General features: G+C 42.3%; 1 protein-coding gene across 5 annotated transcripts in view; it reads right to left on the reverse strand.

The window, feature by feature from the left end:
• The window catches only part of LOC135216994 (monocyte to macrophage differentiation factor 2-like), a 291,269-nt gene that overhangs the window by 175,236 nt on the left and 94,300 nt on the right, over nt 1-21,733 (reverse strand). For all 5 annotated transcript variants that reach the window (XM_064252549.1, XM_064252550.1, XM_064252552.1 and 2 more), the window contains exon 4: nt 14,425-14,547. In XM_064252549.1, the coding sequence (XP_064108619.1) occupies nt 14,425-14,547 (123 nt within the window). The remainder of the gene's footprint in view (nt 1-14,424; nt 14,548-21,733) is intronic.

A 21,733-nucleotide genomic window follows, 5' to 3' on the forward strand; every position in this document is an offset into this window, starting at 1 on the left:
GAGGTTCCAAATCAAGACATCTAAACCATGTCATGATAGCCATCTTTTCCCTGGCGGACAAGTTCAAATGGCACCTCTCCTCCACCCACCTAGCGGGAGTAAGGAATGTGATAGCAGGCGCTCTATCCCGGTCAGTTTCCTTGGAGTCAGAATGGTCTCTGGACAACAGTTCGTTCCAATGGATACGCCAGAGTGTCCCAGGTCTCAAAGTCGATCTCTTCGCTTCTCAGGCGAACCACAAGCTTCCATGCTACGTGGCTCCCAACCTGGACCCTCTGGCATATGCCACAGACGCTCTGTCCATAGACTGGAACCAGTGGAAGAAGATTTACATCTTTCCCCCAGTGAATCTTCTTCTGAAAGTTCTGAACAAACTCAGGACTTTCAAGGGACAAGTGGCACTAGTAGCACCGGACTGGCCGAAGAGCAATTGGTATCCCCTGCTTCTGGAATTGGGTCTTCGCCTCCAACGGATTCCCAATCCCAGGCTCTCTCAGTCAGTACAAATGAAGACTGTGTTCGCTTCCTCAGGAATTCTCAAAGCCCTAACTTTATGGACTTTATGAAGTTTGCGGCCAAAAAAGATGCAGGTATAGATCCCCAGAATATCCTTTTCCTGGAATCAGATAAAAGGGATTCAACTTTGAGGCAGTATAACGCTGCAGTTAAGAAGTTGGCATCTTTCCTGAAGGAATCAAACATCAAAATCATGACTATCAATTCAGCTATATCCTTGTTCAGGTCCTTGTTTGAAAAAGGATTAGCAGCTAGCACTATTACTACAAATAAATCAGCCTTGAAGAAGATCTTTCAAATGGGTTTTAACATAGACTTAACAGACTCCTATTTTTCGTCTATTCCCAAGGCTTGTGCTAGACTTACGACCTTCTGTAAGGCCTACTTCTGTGTCATGGTTTTTAAATGATGTCCTTAAGTTGGCTTCAGATACTGACAACTCAACTTGTTCATTTATAATGCTCTTAAGAAAAACATTATTTTTGCTAAGCCTGGCTTCAGGAGCTAGAATTTCAGAACTGTCGACTCTGTCCAGAGATTCGGGTCATATAGAATTTCTCTCCTCAGGAGAAGTTCTACTTTCCCCAGATCGCAGCTTTCTAGCTAAGAATGAGGATCCTTTATTGAGGTGGCAACCTTGGAAAGTCATTCCTCTTCCTCAAGACCCTTCTCTTTGTCCAGTAATGACCTTACAAGCCTTTCTGTCTAGGACATCCTCCTCCTCTTCGGGTCCCCTCTTTAGGAGAGAGAAGGGTGGCACTTTATCAATTAAAGGCATAAGACAACAGATCCTCTACTTTATTAAACAAGCAAACCCTGAATCTTTCCCTAAGGCACATGATGTCAGGGCAGTAGCCACCTCAATTAATTATTTTCAACACATGAATTTCGATGACTTGAAAAAGTATACTGGATGGAAATCGCCGACAGTGTTTAAGCGACACTATTTAGAGTCCCTAGAATCTCTAAAATTTTCAGCAGTGGCAGCGGGAAACATAGTTTCCCCTGACTCTGCCCAGTAGTATAGTTTTAGATCCAGATCTCCTTTCTACCTGCCTCACTTAACATTTCGTCCACCCTATCATCCTGCTCTACACTTCGCCTTAGCCTTAGCTGCTCATATGAATGGCTTAGTGGTGTGTCCCTTATTTTTTTGCTAGGGTCACCCACAAAAATGTTTATATATAACCTTATGAGTGTGGTTCCCTTATTTTTATGCTAGGGTCCCACACTCTCAGCTCATGATGGTTTGATACTTTGTATAATTTCAATAATTGTGTATATAAAATTTATTTAGTGTGTTGCATTATTGTACTATTATCTTTACACACACTATCATATATGAATATGTTCATGCTTTGTAACATTTTATATGTATTTTGTAACAATATTTACTTAGTTATAAGATATAATTACTTTGAATTATCTCCTATTTAGAGATTGTCTGAATATGTTTATGACTTGGATTTACCATTTTATATCCATGTCCTCTTATTTAAATTATAGTATTGTAGATTTAATTTTTAGTTTTATTGAGACCCTCTTATTTTTCTCCAATCTTGTGCTATTTCTCTGGTACTATTTCACACAGCGACACGAACTGAGCCCAGAAAAAGGATTTTGACGTAGGAAAAATCTATTTCTGGGCGATTGGTTCCTGTCGCCCAGTGAAATCCCACCACTGCCCTGCCCTGCCGCCCAAGATTGCCTGCTAACTTCAGGATGGCCACCAGAGGCGCGGTGATCAGCATGGCGTGGGTTGTAGTAGTAGTAGTTGCCGCCTCGATCTGTGGGTCGGCTCTCTCGTTGAGAATTTTGATATAGGAGAATTCTAAATGGCAAGAAGTTCGTGGTAGTGGTCTCACTCGCCCCAGTTACCATACCGACACCCTTCTTTATTTTGGGTGAGCGAGTCAGTTATACTGACATCTTCTTTGATTTGTTTTTTTTCTCTGGTATTTGTTAGCTAATTTACCTTAGAAATAATAAACTAAAGGATTATTTCACTGGGCGACATGAACCAATCGCCCAGAAATAGATTTTTCCTACGTCAAGATCCTTTAAATATAAGCTAAAATCTTACTAATTCACTATGGTATTTCTGTAATGAATGCTATATTTGCTGTATAAATTTAATTAATATTTGAAAATACGTAAATCATTATTTACATACAAAAACATACATCTTTGTAGGAGAAGAGAGAGAGAGAGAGAGAGAGAGAGAGAGAGAGAGAGAGAGAGAGAGAGAGAGAGAGAATTATTATTTTTATTATGTGATATCATTTCAACTTATTAAACTTACTAATACAGTATTAATCAAAATTAATATTTGAAAATTAGTAAATCATTTTTGTATTATAAAAATGTATTTAGTCATGAAAATAAACATCAAAATACACTAATTAGTGATTATTTTCGTCGGAAAATACAAAGAGAGAGAGAGAGAGAGAGAGAGAGAGAGAGAGAGAGAGAGAGAGAGAGAGAGAGAGAAACTGTGCTAAACTATAAAAGATTCTTATCATAGTATGCGTTTTTTAAAAGCGCATACTTAGTTTTGTTAATTATGTACTGGAAACAAGCAATGATTTTTTCATTATTTGCACTTTTGGACTGTTTTAAACTGCGCATCCCAAGCTAGTGTATACATTCGTTCGGAAACTAGTTCCGCATATGAGGCGTCACTAAAAAAATTTAAAAAATACGACATAAGTGTCGAAAATCATCATAACCTCAAAATTTTTGTTGTAATGTAACCAAAAACTTATTTTTATAATATACTGTGGTAAACTATAAAGAATTTTTATCATAGCATGCGATTTTTATAAGCGTTGTTAACTCGGAGTGTCGGAAGCGTCAGCGTCGTAACCTCGGAACAAGCGTCGTAACCCAGGGCGGATTTTTCAATGAATATTTAAGAAAAAGCGTTGTAACCTCGAAACGTTGTAAGCCGGACCCGTCGTAACCCAGGGACCGCCTGTAATTCCTAGAATACCTGGGTTTCCAGATAAACAAGGAAAAGTCCTGTCTCATTCTGGCGTCTTGCTTTCAATGGTTGGGAATTCAATGGGACCTAACCACACACAAACTATCTCTTCCGCCAAAGAAGTGCAGAGAGATAGCGAAAGCTACGAGACAATTCCTCAAGAACGAACGGGCTTCTCGTCGTACCCAAGAGAGAATCTTAGGTTCACTTCAGTTTGCTTCAATAACAGGTGTTCTGTTGAAAGCCAGACTAAAGGATATCAATCGGGTTTGGCGGAAAAGAGCCAACAACAAGTTCAGAGACAAAATCTCCTTGATTCTGCCAATATTAAGGAAAAGACTCCGCCCATGGACGGAAGTCCAAAGTCTTTCCAAATCAGTGCCACTACAATTTCCCCCGCCGTCTCTGATAGTCCACACGGACGCCTCTCTGAGCGGATGGGGGGGCTACTCTCAGTACAAGAAGGTTCAAGGAACATGGTCGACAACATTCCGCCAGTTCCACATCAATGTACTAGAGGCAATGGCCATTTTTCTGACCTTGAAACGACTAGCTCCAGCCAGGAACATTCATATCAGACTAGTCTCGAACAGCGCAGTGATAGTTTATTGCATAAACAGAGGAGGCTCCAAGTCGAGCCAAATAAATCATGTGATGATTGCAATTTTTTTGTTGGCAATGAAACATCATTGGCACCTGTCAGCTACTCACCTGGCAGGAGTACGGAATGTCATTGCAGACTCACTATCCAGAACAACTCCGCTGGAGTCGGAGTGGTCCTTGGACACAAAATTATTCCATTGGATTTGCCAACAAATCCCAGGCCTTCAGGTAGACCTGTTCACCATGGAGTCCAATCAAAAACTTCCATGTTATGTGGCTCCCAATCTGGATCCTCTGGCTCATGCCACAGATGCGATGTCCATAGACTGGAACTATTTCCGCCAATAAACCTCTTGCTGAAAGTTCTACACAAACTCAGATCCTTCAGAGGAAAGATAGCATTGGTAGCACCCAACTGGCTGAAGAGCAATTGGTTTCCTCTTTTACTAGAGTTGAAACTCTGTCCCAGACGGATTCCCAACCCAAAACTGACTCAAATAGTACAAACTCGGACTGTGTCAGCTTCCTCAAGAATTCAGAATGCCCTAACTTTATGGACTTCATGTAGTTTGCGGCACAGAAGGATGCTAGTATTGACCCACTAAACACGCTGTTCGTAGAGTCAGACAAAAGAGAATCAACACTCAGGCAGTATGATTCGGCAGTAAGGAAGCTAGCCATCTTTCTAAAAGAATCAGATGTCCAGAAGATGACTACAAATCTGACAATTTAATTTTTTAGAACTCTGTTCCAAAAAAGCCTAGCTGCTAGTACCATTATTACGACTAAATCTGCCTTGAGGAAGATATTTCAGTTTGGCTTTAATATTGATTTAACAGATTCGTACTTCTCGTCTATCCCTAGAGCAAGTGCTCGTCTGAGACCGGTAGACCGCCCTCACACGGTCTCCTGGTTTTTGAATGACTTACTCAGGTTAGCTTCATATACTGATAACGAATCATGCTCATATATAACCCCTCTCAGGAAAACGTTATTTTTAAGGAGTCTGGCCTCAGGCGCCAGAATATCTGAACTGTCGGCTCTCTCTAGAGAACCAAATCATATTGATTTCCTCCCGTCAGGAGAAGTTCTGCTCTCTCCAGATAGGAAATTTCTTTAGCAAAGAATGAAGACCACAAACAGGTGGTCTCCATGGAAGATTGTCCCCCTTCCACAGGACCCATCATTATGTCCTATTGTTACATTAAAATCTTATCTGGGCAGAACTTCTAAAAAGTCTTCAGGTCCTCTTTTTATTAGTGAGAAAGGTGGAACCATTTCCTTGAAGGCAATCAGACAACAAATTCTTTATTTTATTAAACAAACCAATCCGGATTCAGTCCCTCATGTCCACGATATCAGGGCAGTGGCTACCTCAGTTAATTATTTTCATCATATGAACTTCGAGGATCTTAAAAAATATACGGGTTGGAAATCCCCGACAGTATTTAAACGCCACTATCTGAAAAATCTAGAGGCCCTTAAATATTCGGCAGTGGCTGCAGGGAACATTGTCTCCCCGATACGGCCTAGTTATGTAACTCTATATCTGTATTTTATTATTTTGCTATTAATTATTTTTTGGTACTCACTCACCTACCTGCCTCACTTGTAATCCCTGCCTTTCTGCCTTTTGTACCGGAATGGATTGCTCATCAACCCACCCCTGTACATGTTCATAGTTTATTATTATATTTGTTTTTATGTTCATTACCTGTTGCTTTTTCCCAGGATAGTATGGATTTGGTCATATTAGGTACTTTTTACCATTTGTAATTTGTTATTCTTACCTTGGTTGTTAAAACGATAATTTTAAGAAAAATTTTCCTTTCATATAAATTTTTTGTTTACCAAGCTTGTATGGCAAATTCTCTGCCGACACAGGTCGAGCCCAGAAGAGGGATTTTGACGAAGGAAAAATCTATTTCTGGGCAAGGTAAATATTACTAACATTACCAGAGAAAAAACTAAAATGGAATGTCAGAGTATTCTGACTCGCTCACCTTATATAAAAAGGTGTCGGTATGGTTTCTGGGGCGAGTGAAACCACTACCACGGGTCTCTTACCATTTAGATCCATCCTTCTACAAAATACCCCTACTAGAGAGGGCCGACAACAGCCTACACCAGCAACTACTACTACTAGCGCTCCTGACGCCATCACGAGCGCCTATAGCGGTCATCCTTGGAGTTAGGTGTCAAGCTTGGGCCCAAGGGTGGGATTTCATTTCACTAGGCGACACGGGCCCTTGCCCAGAAATAGATTTTTCCTTCGTCAAAATCCCTTTTCTGGGCTCAGCCCGTGTCGCTTCATGAAATAGTACCAGAGAAATGGCCACAAGCTTGAAATAAGATATAAAATGAGTAAGGGAATAAAGAAAAAACAATTGCAATTAAAGTACTATAATCTAGAACTTATTACTGCAAAGATTATAATACATACTTAAAATTAATTATGCCAACTTACAATAACCTTTAAACTATACAATACAATAGGTTATATACAGGTGTGAGTAGTCCTAGCAAAAAAATAAGGAAAACATCTCAATAAGTGCCCTTTTTGGCAGCTAAGGCTAAAAAAGGGATGAGTACCTGGTGGCAGGATCACAGGAAGAATGTCAGTGAGGCAGGTAGAAAGGAGATCTGCATCTATTACTAAACAACTTAAGCAGTGTCAGGAGAAACTGTTTCCCGCTGCCACTGCTGGAAATTTAAGAGCTTCTAAGGATTTAAGGTAGTGGCGTTTGAATACTGTCGGCGATTTCCAGCCTGTATAATTTTTTAGATCATCAAAATTCATATGTTGAAAGTAGTTGATCAAGGTGGCTACTGCCCTAATGTCATGGACTTTGGGGAATGAGTTTGGGTTGGCTTGCTTAATAAAGTACAGGATCTGTTGCCTAATACCTTTTAGAGAAATAGTGCCACCTTTTTCTCTCATAAATAAAGGGCCAGAGGAACTCATGGTTGTCCTGGAAAGATATGCTCGTAAGGCCGTAACTGGACATAAAGAGGGGTCTTGAGGAAGAGGAAGGATCTTCCAAGGGGCCCATCTCATTGAAGGGTCCTCGTTTTTGGCTCAAAATTGACGATCTGGAGAGAGAAGAACTTCTCCTGATGGGAGAAATTCTATATGACCCGAGTCTCTAGACAGAGCCGACAGTTCAGATACCCTGGCTCCTGAGGCTAGACTTAAAAGAAATAATGTTTTCCTTAGGAGGGGTAAGTAACCGCATGAGTTGTTATCAGTATCTGAGGCCAGTTTGAGAACATCATTTAAGAACCATGACACTGAGCTAGGTCTCTCTGTTGGTCCGAGCCTAGCACAAGCTCTAGGAATAGAGGAAAAATAAGTGTCTGTTAGATCTATTTTAAAACTGTACTGGAATATTTTCTTTAGAGCAGACTTAGTGGTAGTAATAGTACTGGCTGCTAAACCTTTTTCAAATAAAGACCTGAAGAAGGAAATAGCCAGGTTGGTAGTCATGGTTTGAGATTCTGTTCCCCTCAGAAATTTGGCTAGTTTCTTAACGGCTGAGTCATACTGACGAAGGGTCGATTCTCTTTTATCCGATTCTAGGAATAGGATGTTTTGAGGATCGATATCTGCATCCCTTTTAGCCGCGAACTTCATGAAGTCCATAAAGTTAGGGTTTTGAGAATTCCTGAGGAAGCGAACACAGTCTTCATTTGCACTACTTGAGATAGCCTGGAATTGGGAATCCGTTGAGGTCGGAGACCCAATTCCAGTAGGAGTGGGAACCAGTTGCTCTTGGGCCAATTGGGGGCTACTAGGGCAACTTGTCCCTTGAAAGTCCTGAGTTTGTTCAAAACTTTCAGAAGAAGATTCACTAGAGGAAAGATGTATACTTTCTTCCACTGATTCCAATCTATGGCCGTGGCGTCCGTGACATAAGCCAGAGGGTCCAGGTTGGGAGCCACATAGCAGGGAAGCTTGTGGTTCGCCTCTGTAGCGAAAAGATCCACCTGGAGTCCTGGAACCTTCTGGCAGATCCACAGAAACAAACGCCTGTCCAGAGACCACTCCGACTCGAGTGGGACTGAGCGAGACAAGGCGTCTGCTATCACATTCTTCACTCCCGCTAGGTGAGTTGGAGGACAGGTGCCATTTGTGCTTGGCTGCCAGAAAAAATATGGCTATCATGACATGGTTTACATGGCTTGATTTGGAGCCTCCTCTGTTGATGCAGTGTACTACTACTGCGCTGTCTAATACCAGCTTGATGTGAGATCCCTTGGCTGACAGAAGTCTCTTCAGGGTGAGGAATACCACCATAGCTTCCAACACATTGATGTGAAGCTGACGGAATTGGAGGGTCCAAGTCCCTTGTACTTTTTTGTACTGAGAGTATCCTCCCCAGCCGCTTAGTGAAGCATCCGTGTGGATAACTAATGCCAGAGGGGGGAACTGCAGAGGAATTGACTTTGATCAATTCTTGGCCTCCGCCCAGGGGCGGAGTCGTTTGCGAAGTATCGCCGGGATGGCTGACAATTTGTCCCGGGACTTGTTGTTTGCTCTCGAGCGCCAGACACGGTTTATGTCTTTTAGTCTTGCCTTCAGTAGAACATCTGTTACTGAGGCAAATTGAAGAGAACCTGGGATTCTTTCATGGCTTCTCCTTGATGTCTGTTAGCACTTGAGAAATTGCTTGGTTGCTTTGGCTATTTCTTTCCTCTTGGACGCCGGAATTGATAGAGTGTGGGAGTTCAGATCCCACTGAATGCCGAGCCACTGAAAGCGAGAGTCCGGTGTTAGCCTGGACTTGGTCTTGTTTATCTGGAACCCCAGATGTTCCAGAAACTGTATTACTTTGACCGTTGCTTTGTGGCACTCTTCGATACTTGTTGCCCAAACGAGCCAATCGTCCAGATACGCAACTACCATCATCCCCTGGGACCTTAGTTGTTGAACTACTGTCTCTGCCACCTTCGTAAATATCCTGGGGGCCACGTTCAACCCGAAGGGCATTACCTTGAAGGAGAATGCCTGGTTCCCTATCCTGAAACCTAGGTACGGGCGGAAGTGTCTTGCCACTGGGATATGATAGTATGCGTCTGTAAGATCGATAGAGGTGGTGACGGCCCCACGGGGAAGTAAGGTCCGCACCTGCGAGATAGTCAGCATTTTGAACTTGTCGCAACGAATGAATAAGTTTAGACGGGACAAGTCTAAGATTATTCTTTGTTTGGTTGAGCCTTTCTTTGGCACGCTGAACAAGCGACCTTGAAACTTTAAATGCCTGACTTTTGATACTACTCCTTTCTGAAGGAGTTCTTGGGCATACTCCATCAATTCCGATGTCGGTTGTTGATAGGTCTTGGATGGAGGGGGACCTTTGATCCAGCTCCACCCTAGTCCTTTGGACATGATGCTCTGTGCCCAATTGCTGAATCCCCATCTGTGACAATAAAGGAACAGCCTCCCTCCTACCTGAGGGTTCTCACTGACTCGGGGCAGGTCGTGACCCGCGTCCTCCTCGTAGGTGTTTCCCTCGGCTGGTTGCTCTTCCGCCACCTCTCTGGCAAAATGCACCACTAGCCCTGCTTCCTCTCCTGAACCTGTTAAAAGGTTGGAAAGCTTGGCCTTCGAACACTGGGTTGAAGACCGCAAAAGAGGAGGAAGCTTGTCCCTGAGGAGTTAATAGTAGGAACTGCTGTTGGGTCTGAGCCTTTGAAGTGGAGGGCTGTGCCACCTGTGAGACTGGCACTGCCTGCACTACCTCCTGTTGTTGGGTATCCTGGAAAGGCTGGAATTTCCTCGGCTTTTTAGTCTTTCTAGCTGAGGAAGTCGGGTCTGGCTTCCTTTTGCTTGAAAGGCCCCAACGAACCTTAAGACTCTGGTTGAGTCTTGTTGCTTCGTGTTGGACAGAGTTAACTATCGACTCTGGGAAGAGGTCAGCCCCCAGATCGAAGCCGCCAGCAACTTGTTGGGTTCGTGGCGGATGGTAGCTTCTTGCAGGACGTGTTTTCTACAATTACGTCTTGCCACCGTGAAGTCGTACAAGTCACATTGTACCGTATGGAGATGTGACTTGGCTATTAGCTTAAACAGAGGTTCGTTACCATATGTCAAGGCCGAAACCTCTGTCATAACCAGGGTATTGAGGGATCTCCCGAACTTGGTTCTAGCATTGAACTCTGCTTGTATGAGATTGTCTGGGAGCCTGGGGAACCTTTCACTAAATTGTGTCATAGCACATCTGGCTTCAACTTCCCTACCGTAAAAGTGGCTGGAAGATCTGACCAAAGGTCATCAGTACCTGGGAGGAGGAGAGACGTGGGCTCCGTCTCCCGGAGTTGAGGCATCGGTTCATCCCTCATCGCGGCCTGAAGAGTTAACTCCGCCACCTTTGTGGTGAACGGGATAGGGGTCTCTCCGTCCACCACAAAAATGGTAAAGGCGCTCTTGAAGGCTTGCATCTTGTTGTTGATGCACTCCTACTCCTCTAGGTTCCTCAGCCAATCTTGTTGAGCTTGATCACGACTGAAAATCAAGGCCTCTTTGGGGATCTTATCCTCCCTCATCGCTGCCTCCGTAAGGCGGGCGTAACCAATGAAGGGGGGTTCCAAACCAGCTGGGTGGAACTCGTCCTCAAGCCTTCGAGTACCACAGTCCGCCAACGTTAGCATCCCGTCCTTAAAGGGGGCATAAGACGAGATCCTCCAAGGATTGCTCGCCGTATAAGGAGTGAGGGTGCTGTAGTCCGGCATGGCTTGAGCCGCCGTGCCAGGTTGTGGGAGAACTGCCAACGGGTTCTCTAGGAGACCTGTCATCAGGTTCTCCTGGTTGGCCAGCCTTTCCGAAATGTTTCGGATCGACTGGCCTGACTCCTCGAAGGAAGTTGAGATGTGAGACAGCATCTCTTGAAACTTGTCTTGGACTAAGTTTCCAACAAAGCTTCCCATTTGCTGCATGATATTTGCAGTGAAGGCGTCTGTATCAAAGGGACTAGGTTCCTTGATTCCGCTGGGAGTCTTAGGGCGAGTCCCCGTGGAGGTCGAAGGCTCAGGGTTAGATGGGAGCTGAGCTTTGTCCCTCGAGGATTTGCCTCTGGACCCTTTAGAGTGAGAGGACGATGATTTTGTCTTCTCTGCTCCAGAATGGTGAGCCGGAGACTTATGAGAGGTAGAAGGCGCTGACTTCTTAGGCAGCGTCTTCTCAAGGGCCTTGGGTTCTCGCTTTCCCTTAACCTTAGGGATATCTCGAGTGGATTTCGGTCTAACCGACAGTTCACTCTCTGAAAATCCTTGAAAGGAAGAGGAAGAAGGGATAGGAGAAGTCAATCCAGAAGGACCCAAGGGAAGCCCTTGAGCCCCCAACAAACCTGCCTCATCTAACAAACTATCTGCTTCACCTACCGCCATGGGCTCTCGGTCCAGATTGAGAGTCGCCACATCTTCGACGATTTCAAGAGTTCCTCGGGTCTGCCAAGGCTTGGGCCACCTGATGTTGGATGGTGGTGATATACGGGGCCGCCGCGGCCGGGTCGACGTAGGAGGTTGTCTTCCCTCCGGGGAAGATCAGGGCAGCCATCTTTTTGTCGAGGATGTAGGGCTGCCCCTTGGTAACGTTCTTCCCGAATCCGCCAACCCAGGCTTTTAAGGTGGTTGACGCGACGTCCCCGACGGCTTGAGCAGCCTGTAAGAGAAGGTTAGTATAAACACTAAGCTAGGGAACTAAAAATTATATGCTTATATTAAATTATATATCACTTATTAGGACTGTATACATATAGGCCAAATTATATAGCATCCGCTCTCCGGAGTATACTTACACCGGAGGTAAACTGATCTACAAGATCATAGCAGATTGCGCAACTCTCGTGGTGCCAGACCGCTATGTCCCCGTAGCGGATAGCGCAGACGGCATGGGTCCGGCAGACCTCGTGCCCACAGGGGTCCTGTAGGACGGCATTGCATCCCGATTCCTGGCAATGAGTGGCCTGTAAGTGAACAGATACACGAGTATCGACACTGAGTAACTGGATCAAGTCCAGAAAGTGATATATTGTAACCGGAGGATACTGGAGTAAATCACATAGTTGTTAGCCTCTTCTTGCTCTCCTGGTAAGTGGTGGGTGTCCGATATAGCTGGTATACTAGTTTCAGTACGATTCCGGTGTTACCAGAATAAGGAGTTTCACCGAACTAGTTACCTGCCTATACGCCGGAGCGAGGAGTACGAGGACAGTGGAGAGGAGCATGAGGAGGCTAATAAAGACTAGTCGGAGGAGCATAGCTCTGCCGTAACAAAAAACTCGCAGGCCGGCGGATAACCCGGGTGGTGAGCGGGAGATCCGTCGGCTTAGTGAAACAAAACAACAAATAAATAATATTTAAATCAAGGCAATATAAAAGAGGTGCATGCGGTGGAGCTTCTCTCAGTCACCATCCCTAATGATTGGCAGAGTCACGGAACCCGCCGTCGGCGTGGTGGGGAAGGGTGGTGACTAGGGGTGAGAGAGAGAGCTGAACGGAACCCGAGGAGATCCGAGCGCAGTCGAGCCGTGTGGCCAGCCGAGCCTGAACGCACAAGGGACCCCCCTGGAACCGAGGGGTGAGAGCGGTAGGAGGCGAGTCGACCTCGGAAGGTCCCCGCTAACTCCCGTATCCCCCCCTGGGGAGGGGGAAAAAGGGAGGGACCTTGGATGGTTGCTATGGCAACGTGAGCGAGCGGTACTCTCCCCCCTAGAGGGGGGGAGGAAGCGTGGGGACAGTAGCCGGGTGGCTCATGGCGATCGCCTGGCTCGCCGTGAACGTGGCAGGGCCACGCGGTAAGACAGGCCAGGCGGTCTGAGGTAGCCTAGGCTACCTCTAACCGTCTCGAGCATGCATACAAAGCCTAAAATAACACGGGGAGAGAAGATAAATAAGCAGATAGAGAGAAAGCAACGTCCTGGAGAAGCTAGGCTACCCGTCCCAGAAGGGAGGGCGTCGAGCAACTCGGGAGCTGGGCTCTGCCGATACGTGGAGGAGGGCGGCGGCCAGGGTGGCAGGACTAAAAGAAAGGACAGATGTCCTAAGAATGCCTAACAAACCTAAACAAAGGAACATGCATGCATGAACACTGAGCTAAGGGTGATGTAGGCTATAAGCTCAATCGAACTAGAAACCCCGTGTAAGTAAAAACAAAATAGAGCACTAGATAAATCTTGCACAACACATAAAATGTGAATATATACTGCTAGGTTCAAGCTACCACGGTATGGGGGACCGAAGAAGCATGAAATAAGGGAACACGTGGAGCGAGCCGCCTGGAACGACTCTGTAGCCAAGCCAAGGAGGGCGCTGTTAAAAACCTAAATAAAAACGGTTAAACGGACCCTGGCTGGCTAAAAATAGGTGAAACACTTTAGCAGTACTTAACTTAGCTGCGGCGATGGCTTTAAGTTCCATGGTGGGTGTTAATCCAAAAAAGCGAGCACAAAAACACAGCAAGAAAAAGACACGTGCGTGCAAGATGGTGCTAACGGAAAGGATGTCCGCTAGAGGCGCTCGTGATGGCGTCGGCAGCGATAGTAGTAGTATTTGCTGGTGTAGGCCGTGTGTCGGCCCTCTCTAGTAGGGGAATTTTGTAGAAGGATGGATCTAAATGGTAAGAGACCCTGGTAGTGGTTTCACTTGGCCCAGAAACCATACCGACACCTCTTTATATAAGGTGAGCAAGTCAGAATACTCTGACATTCCATTTTAGTTTTTTCTCCGGTAATGTTAGTAATATTTACCTTAGAAATGTGTGCTAAAAGGACATTTCAAGAAGCGACACGGGCTGAGCCCAGAAAAGGGATTTTGATAAAGGAAAAACCTATTTCTGGGGGAAGACTTGTGTCGCCCGGTGAACCCATCCCTCTCTGTTCCTTTTCCCAACCCTTTAGCTGGCCCAAGCTTGGGTGCGTATTTCAGGAATGAGGGTTTCTGGCAGAGGTAGTAGTAGCAAGCAGAAGGTAAACGTTGTAATGGCACCTCTCTAGAGAGGGATTTTGAGAGAGGAGACTTCAATTTGGCAAAGTATCTGTGGTAGTGGCTTCCACTTGCCCCTGTGCTATACTGACACCCTATGAGGGTGAGCGAGCTGGAGGTAGTAACTCCAGCATTCCATATGGCTTTTTTCTCTGGTATATTTAGCATTTATTTATACCTAGAAATGAGTGCTATAGGGACACTTCACCGGGCAACACAGGTCTTCCCCCAGAAATAGATTTTTCCTTTGTCAAAATCCCTTTTATTGCCAATGAATATAATACAATACCAAAATACTATTTTCTTTTTTTATTCTTGAGACACATACTGACATTACTGACCTGAGGTGGAGAGTCCAGGAGTCAAGTGGAAGAGGTCTGAGAAGTAGCCAAGGAGTATATGAGCTGGCAATAAAAACATATATCATTGCACGGTCACTTCGATGCAACACTTCTTTCAAGTTCCTGCAATAAAAAGTTATTATAAACTCAGTGGTAAAATCTGCAATAATAGAATATAGAAAACGTACAGAATTTAACATAAGGCCAAACACTGGAAGGTCATTCAGCACTGAAATGGAAACTGACGGTAACTACCTATGTATCAATTGCTAGAAGAGGGTGGAAAGTACAAATAAAATATGAATGGAGGTACAGTAAAAAGAATGAAAGAGGTTGCAGCTAGGGGGCCAAAAGCAAGCTGGAAAGTGCCTTAAAGTAATACCTATAGTGCACCTTATGTCCCTAACCCCCTATGAGGAAAACTTAAGGGGGCCAGCCGGAACCTTTCGTTTATGGGGGTATAGAGCGAAAAATGCAGTCATGAAAAAATTCATGGAGCTTCGTATGGCAATGGAGAATACGTATACGAAATATTTCGTCAAAATTCCTCTTACTTTCGTAGTTACCAGGTAATTACCAACGTAACTCAATAAGCCAAAAACATTGATCCGTACAAAAAAGGCAATACATTTCTTGTTATCGTAATTTTTGATAATTATTGTCAAAGAAATTTTGAGCAATGGCATCTATAGAGATTCCATGAGGCGGCAGGATGGAACTTAGTCAGTTTACCACCTTCCAGTGCGAGGCGAAACCTCTTGTAGTGTACACGTTCTAGTTTCACCTCTGACATTTGCTTGCTTTTACGTATGTTTATCTTTGTTTTGGCAAGAATTTTGTCATGCCAATGAGGAAAAGACTAGCAAAACATCTCGCTAACATACAGATGAAGAAAATTAGCTCTAATATGATTACAGAATATCATAAATACGCAATATTTGCGTAGTTAGTGAAGAGAGAGAGGGAGGGATGCGTAGTAAGGAACGCCCGTCTTGCCTGACACACACGTCGTGCAGTACCCCAGGCCACAGTCTTTGAGCAAAGAGATCTTCATTTATGATAAATAACATAGTTTTGGTTTATTAATACCCAAAAAGGAATATGAAATTCATAATAATCATGATATTTTAACATTGTCTTTGTAAAAAGAGAGTATACGTTCGAGTTTCACCTCTGACATTCTCTTGATTTACTTCTGTTTATCTTTGTTTCAGCAAGAATTTCATCATGCTAAAGAGGAAAATACAAGGAAAACATCTTGCTAACATACAGAAGAAGAAAATTTGTTGTAATAAGCCGAGTTCGTGAACGAGAGAGAGAGAGAGTTGCATAGAAAAGGGTGCCGCGTCTTGCCTGACGCAGTGCCCCAGGCTACGATCTATGAGCAAAGGGATCATCATTTATGATTAAATTATGATAAATAACAGTTTTGGTTTATTAATACCCAAAAAAGAAATATAAATTCATAATAATCATTATTTATTAACATTGTCTTTATAAAAATACAAAGGAAAACTTTGAATGCCCATATCTCAAAACTATACTTATTGACCTTCAAAATCTATCTTCTCACTTAGTTTTAAAGCTATAGAGCTGAAATTTGGTATTTAACTCAGAAAGAAATTACAGAACAATCAAACAAAACCCTTATTTCCAATTTTTGTTTTGTCTTTTTTTATGATTTTTTTTCCTGATTTATAGGGTTTATTTTTTTACCATCATGAAAAATACATATCTAGCAAAAAAAAATTACTTTTAGAAAAAAATTCCTCATTGGATTGGAGGTCTACATTAGGTCTATTATATGGTAGTAATCCAAGGTCTTAATATTAAAAATCAAGGAAGGAGATAGAATTTGAAAAATGGCTATTTTCGGGATAAATCGCCCTGGCATCACAAAACCGAAGGTCAGAGGCAAAAATCATATGCGGTTTGGAGATGTAAGTCACCTTATCAAGTGGTATGAATATTAAGGTCCTGCCCTTAAAAAATGGCATTAGCCGGCCGCCCCCCTTAATTAATAACCATGAAAATATTAAACCAAAGTACTATGTGAAGCACACATACTTTGATAAATCATGTCAATCTCAAAATAACCATCCATTTGATATTTACTCACATCCTGATAAGTTTAGAAAACCTAAGGCAATACAATATTGATTCTGACTGATCAGCTGGTTCTGTGCCCTGATCCATACCCCCTGGTTTTATCTGTATTCCTTGTGTTGCTGACTGCTACCAAGGTAGAGAAACCAAGATCAGCCATGGAAGTTAAGTATATCTTAGTAGGCGGTACCTGGGTTAAGACGGGTTCGGCTTATGATGTTCTGAGGTTAAGGCGCTTTTCAATTATATTCATCAGCAATTATTTACAGGGTTACGACGCATATTCCAGGGTTACGGTGCCTACAACCCTCATCTGGCAGAAGAAATGTGACACCAAAAATATTAAATAATCAATATTTGAAGTTTTTTTTGATGAAAAATGCAATAAGAATGCAGTTTACATAGTTTTTAATGCACCCAAAGCATTAAAAGTAAGGTTTCTTTAGAATTTTTGAAGAAGTTCCAGCTTACGACGCGTCCCAAGAACGGAACCCCCGTCGTAACCCAAGGACTGCTGGTATAACCAGACCACTGAGCTGATTAACAGCTCTCCTAGGGCTGGCCCGAAGGATTAGATGTTTTTACGTCTCTAGGAACCAATTGGTTACTTAGCAACGGAACCTACACCTTATTGTGGGATCCAAACCACAATATGAAATGAATTTCTATCACCAGAAATAAATTCCTCTGATTCCACGTTGGCAGAGCAGGGAATCGAATCCGGATCCTGAGATCGATAGTCGAGCATGTAACCAACTCGTCCAACAAGGAACTGTTCAACCATGGAGCTTTGTATAGTTACATCTGACTGGATTCATTACTGCTAGCATGGAACAATAATTTATGGTGAATGCAACATAGAAATGTACTGATTTAGAAACAATATGATCTGAAGAAAAGTCTTGAAAACCTGGGAAAAGAAATTCAATGCAGAATGGGTGATGCAATAAATTTTTTTAAGTAAATTGTATTTTTCTTAAATATACAAACCTGAGGTTCTTTACATTACGAATTACTTCACGGCAAAGCTGGAGGACAGCTGTTAAATTCTTGAACAGGGTGGTTAGGCAGTAACTACCGTCTGGTAGGCAGGTAGACCCACCTGTCTGGATGTAAAAACACTTACCTTGCCTTATAGCCCTGGTTTCAGATTGAGGGGTGGCATGAGGTGGGCATTAATGTAAAGGACCTCAGGTTTGTAATTTATAATTAAGAAAAATAAAATTCACCTTCAGAAATTGTGATTTGTTCCTACATGATATACAAACCCTCGGTCCTTTACATTAGGAAGACTCACTGATTGGTGAGAGGAACCTGAGTGAGCTTCAAGACCTGACTGGAGTTCACACACCTTGGGTACTCCCCCTGGTCATAAGAGCGAGGAGGACTGCCATGCCTCTGACAGCTTTATCGGAGTATAAGAGCTGCATGATCAAGAGTCAGACTTCTAGGCCTTTTCATATGAGTGAGGAATCGTGATTCATCCAAAAGAGGGCTGGGAAGAATATCAGAGTTGGAGGCATTAATGCAAAGATCTGAGAAGGGTTTGCATTACAACCAGTCTCCTTCCTCCCCTTGCTAGAGGAAGGAGTGGGATTGCTTCAATGATTCTGATAAGAAAAATAGAAAGGAAACTTGATGTACATGCTTACCGCATCAAACGCCCAACCAGCAAGTGTAAGTTTGAGTCCTATCCTCAACCTGAGGGAAAAGGAGAAGAAGGACGAGGAGGGGAAGATGGAGAGGCCAGTCACTCTCACATCCTTCTTTCCTCTAGAACCACACCATAGGTGAGATGCAACTTGTCCTCTTGAAGGAGCTGGGTAAGCCAACACAACTTATCAGAATCCACCACCAGTCCAAAGAAAAGAGGTTCCAAGGACCTGTGGGCAGATCCAAAGGAAGAAAGATATAAATGTGGTCATAATGAGACCATATCTATCTTCTAGTCAGACATATTCGTTGGAATGATGACAGTACCAAACCACTGGCACTGCTCGTTCTCTGAGAGAGCATATACAGTGGATGTATGCAACTGTAGAGAAGTTCCTCACAATCTTGTAAGACTTGGAAGACGTGTTGTCATACACTTTCATTGGAAGTCAGGCAGTGGATAAAGGTATCGACACTCAGTGAAGTGTGTCGATCCTTCTTAAGTACATCAACACACCAATAGGACAAAGTAATGACTGATCTGGATCTACCAATACAAAGTCCTAAGTACAGATCATGAAGGATTTGGCCTCGTCAACAGATGCTGAATGATTGCGCATCCGACTCTGATACGGAGTCAGGACATGATACCCACCTTTTGAAGGGTGGTGTTAAGAATAAACCATGCAAATTGTCTATCTTCTTTGCCAACAATGTTAAGAAACAAGATGTGGCATTGACAACAAAACTCTGATGATTCTCACGAGGTATGTGCACACTACACAAAAGTCAAGTGCCTTCTAGACACCGAGGTCCCTGTGATAGCAAGACAGAGAAGTTTCTCATCAGTAGCTGAATCTCAACTAAAGAGAAATAATACCACTTAGTGAATGACTAAGGTAAACGTGGACCTACATCTTTACAGTTGAATCAGAGAGAAGTGAACTCTCAAAATTCTGATCGTATAAAAAGTCTCGTTGGATGACACTAACCAGTGAAGACGGCTCTAATCTCTGGTCCGTCTTCTAATCTCTGGTATTTTTACAAAGGGCTGAAAGAGTTATTCCGCTATTTCATTGCTGCTCGGCGAGAAAGTCAGTGCTTGCAATGAAGGCAGAGAGTTTTTAGTCGTAAAACCACAGGGATTGTACTGCATAAAGACTGCTTCTTGTGGGTTGGATCAGGATGGGACACTTTTACTTACCCTGGAAGCACAGCAAGTCAGGCGGGGAGCAGGCGAAGTCTTCCAATATTCATTTTCAATTCGGGGTGGACAAAGAATAATTAAACACCTTATGAAATACAAAATGTAAAGTAGAAGACAAAACTCAAATTGTCGGAAGAAAATCTTTCCAGGTCATTGAAGCGGCTGATGGGGTAGGTGCAATGGTACAAAAGACTAAACTTCTGTTATACCGAGGGGTAAACAGAAAAATGATAATGAATCCAAGACATATTTCTGTCGGAAAATTCTTGCAACGGCACGTGAAGCACGAGACATGAGCCTTATGTGAGAATTCCGAGCCAACCAGAGACTTAAGTCTGTGATGGTCGGGGCAGATACAAATTAGTACTAGTTTATTCTCGATAAAGGAGAAACAATACAAAGATGAACAGAATCTCAGAGAGAAAGTAGTACTCTGGCCCCCTGCTTGACTCTTTATACAGGTGGCCCATGGTTAATGGCGCAATTGCTCAACTGCGAATCGGTTTTACGGCTGTCGTAAAAAATATTCATTAAAAAAATAAGCCATTTTAAGGTATTTTTACAGCACAATTTTCTATCAACAGCGCCGTTATGTCTAACGAGTACATACATTTGTAGAAATACCGTTCAGACCATAAAGGTTATGCTGATGATATTAAAAAATTGTATTGAGAGTTATTACATAGGTATTAGGGTAAAATATATGCCTCTGACGCTGTTCTATGCCGAAACAATAGAGTTAAATGAGTGCAAATTTAGCTATGGATGTGTCGATTTATAAATGTTCATGCTTTTATGTTTAAAACGTGTATGAAAATGTATTACGTCCAGGTATTTTTATTTCTGCACATAAATATGATACAAAGGCAGCTTTTGAAACTACCCTTCACGTTATCAAATATGATATTTTTTCATGTTCATTCTTATAAGCCGCCGCCTTCCGTTCTACCAAAAATACAGTTAAAAAAAGTGCAAATTTAGCAATCAATGTGTCAATTTTATAAATGTTCATGCTTTAATGTTTAAAATGTATGCAAATGTATTATGTATAGGGTATTTTTAATTCTGCGCAGAAATATGATACTAAGGGAGTTTTTGAAACTGCCCTTCATGTTATCAAATACGATGTTTTTTCATGTTCATTCTTGTAAGCAGCTGCCTGCCGCTCTTCCGAAAATATAGTTAAAGAGAGTGCAAATTTAGCAATCGATGTGTCAATTTTATAAATGTTCACGCTCTTATGTTTAAAATGTTTATGAAAATATATTACGTATAGGGTATTTTTATTTTTGTACATAAATATGATACAAATTAAGGCAGCTTTTGTAACTACCCTCCATGTTGTCAGTTGTCACTGTTCTGAAAAATGCATGGTGTTATTTTATTAATTATGCATCTTTTCCATAAATCCTCTAAAAAGTTATACATTACTTCACTGTATCCAATAATGTTGTTTATACTATTCTCATATTTTTGTATTATAAAATATTACGGCAAATCTAAGCTAGTATTCCGCGGAGCGGCCATGTTTAGGTTTCAAATCAGCTTGATGGTGAACACGAGTTTGTTATGCCATATTCAACACAATTCTGAATGAATTTTCTTGCTTCTAGTTGGTATAAATGAATACCTAGATATAATTGACTTATGTGAGACAAGGTTATTTTTCCCTAAACATGTTTTTAGGTGGAAATGTTATTGTCATGATACAATAGTTTCATACTTACCTGGCAGATATATATATAGCTGTATTCTCCGAAGTCCGACAGAATTTCAAAACTCCCGGCACACGCAGTGGGCGGCCAGGTGGTTAGTACCCATTCCCGCCGCTGGGAGGTGGATATCAGGAACCATTCCCATTTTCTAGTCAGATTTTTCATACCACTGTCCCCTGAGGGGAGGTGGGTGGGTACTTTAATTATATATATCTGCCAGGTAAGTATGAACAAACTTTATTGTATCTTTTTTTTTTTTTTTTTTTACTTTAGTTTAACCAGACCACTGAGTTAATATTAACTCTCCTAGGGCTGGCCCGAAGGATTAGACATGTTATTTAAAATCAGTATAATTTATTATTAAAAATAAATAGATAAATATTTATTATCTGGAATATATATTATCTAAAAAAAAAAAATAAATTACTATCTGGAATATATTATAAATTACTATATATTATATTTTGTCGTATAAATTATTAAATTTAAGGAATTTTAAAATATTAAATAGTGAAAATTTGTCACTTTCTGATAATATTTCTTTAAAAGAATATCTTCTGAATAATATGTCTCTTTGGGTTTTATATTTTGGACAGATTTTAAAAATATGTTTTACTGTTATTTGTAT

Source organism: Macrobrachium nipponense, chromosome 7 (genome assembly GCF_015104395.2).
Source record: "Macrobrachium nipponense isolate FS-2020 chromosome 7, ASM1510439v2, whole genome shotgun sequence".
Taxonomy (NCBI): domain Eukaryota; kingdom Metazoa; phylum Arthropoda; class Malacostraca; order Decapoda; family Palaemonidae; genus Macrobrachium; species Macrobrachium nipponense.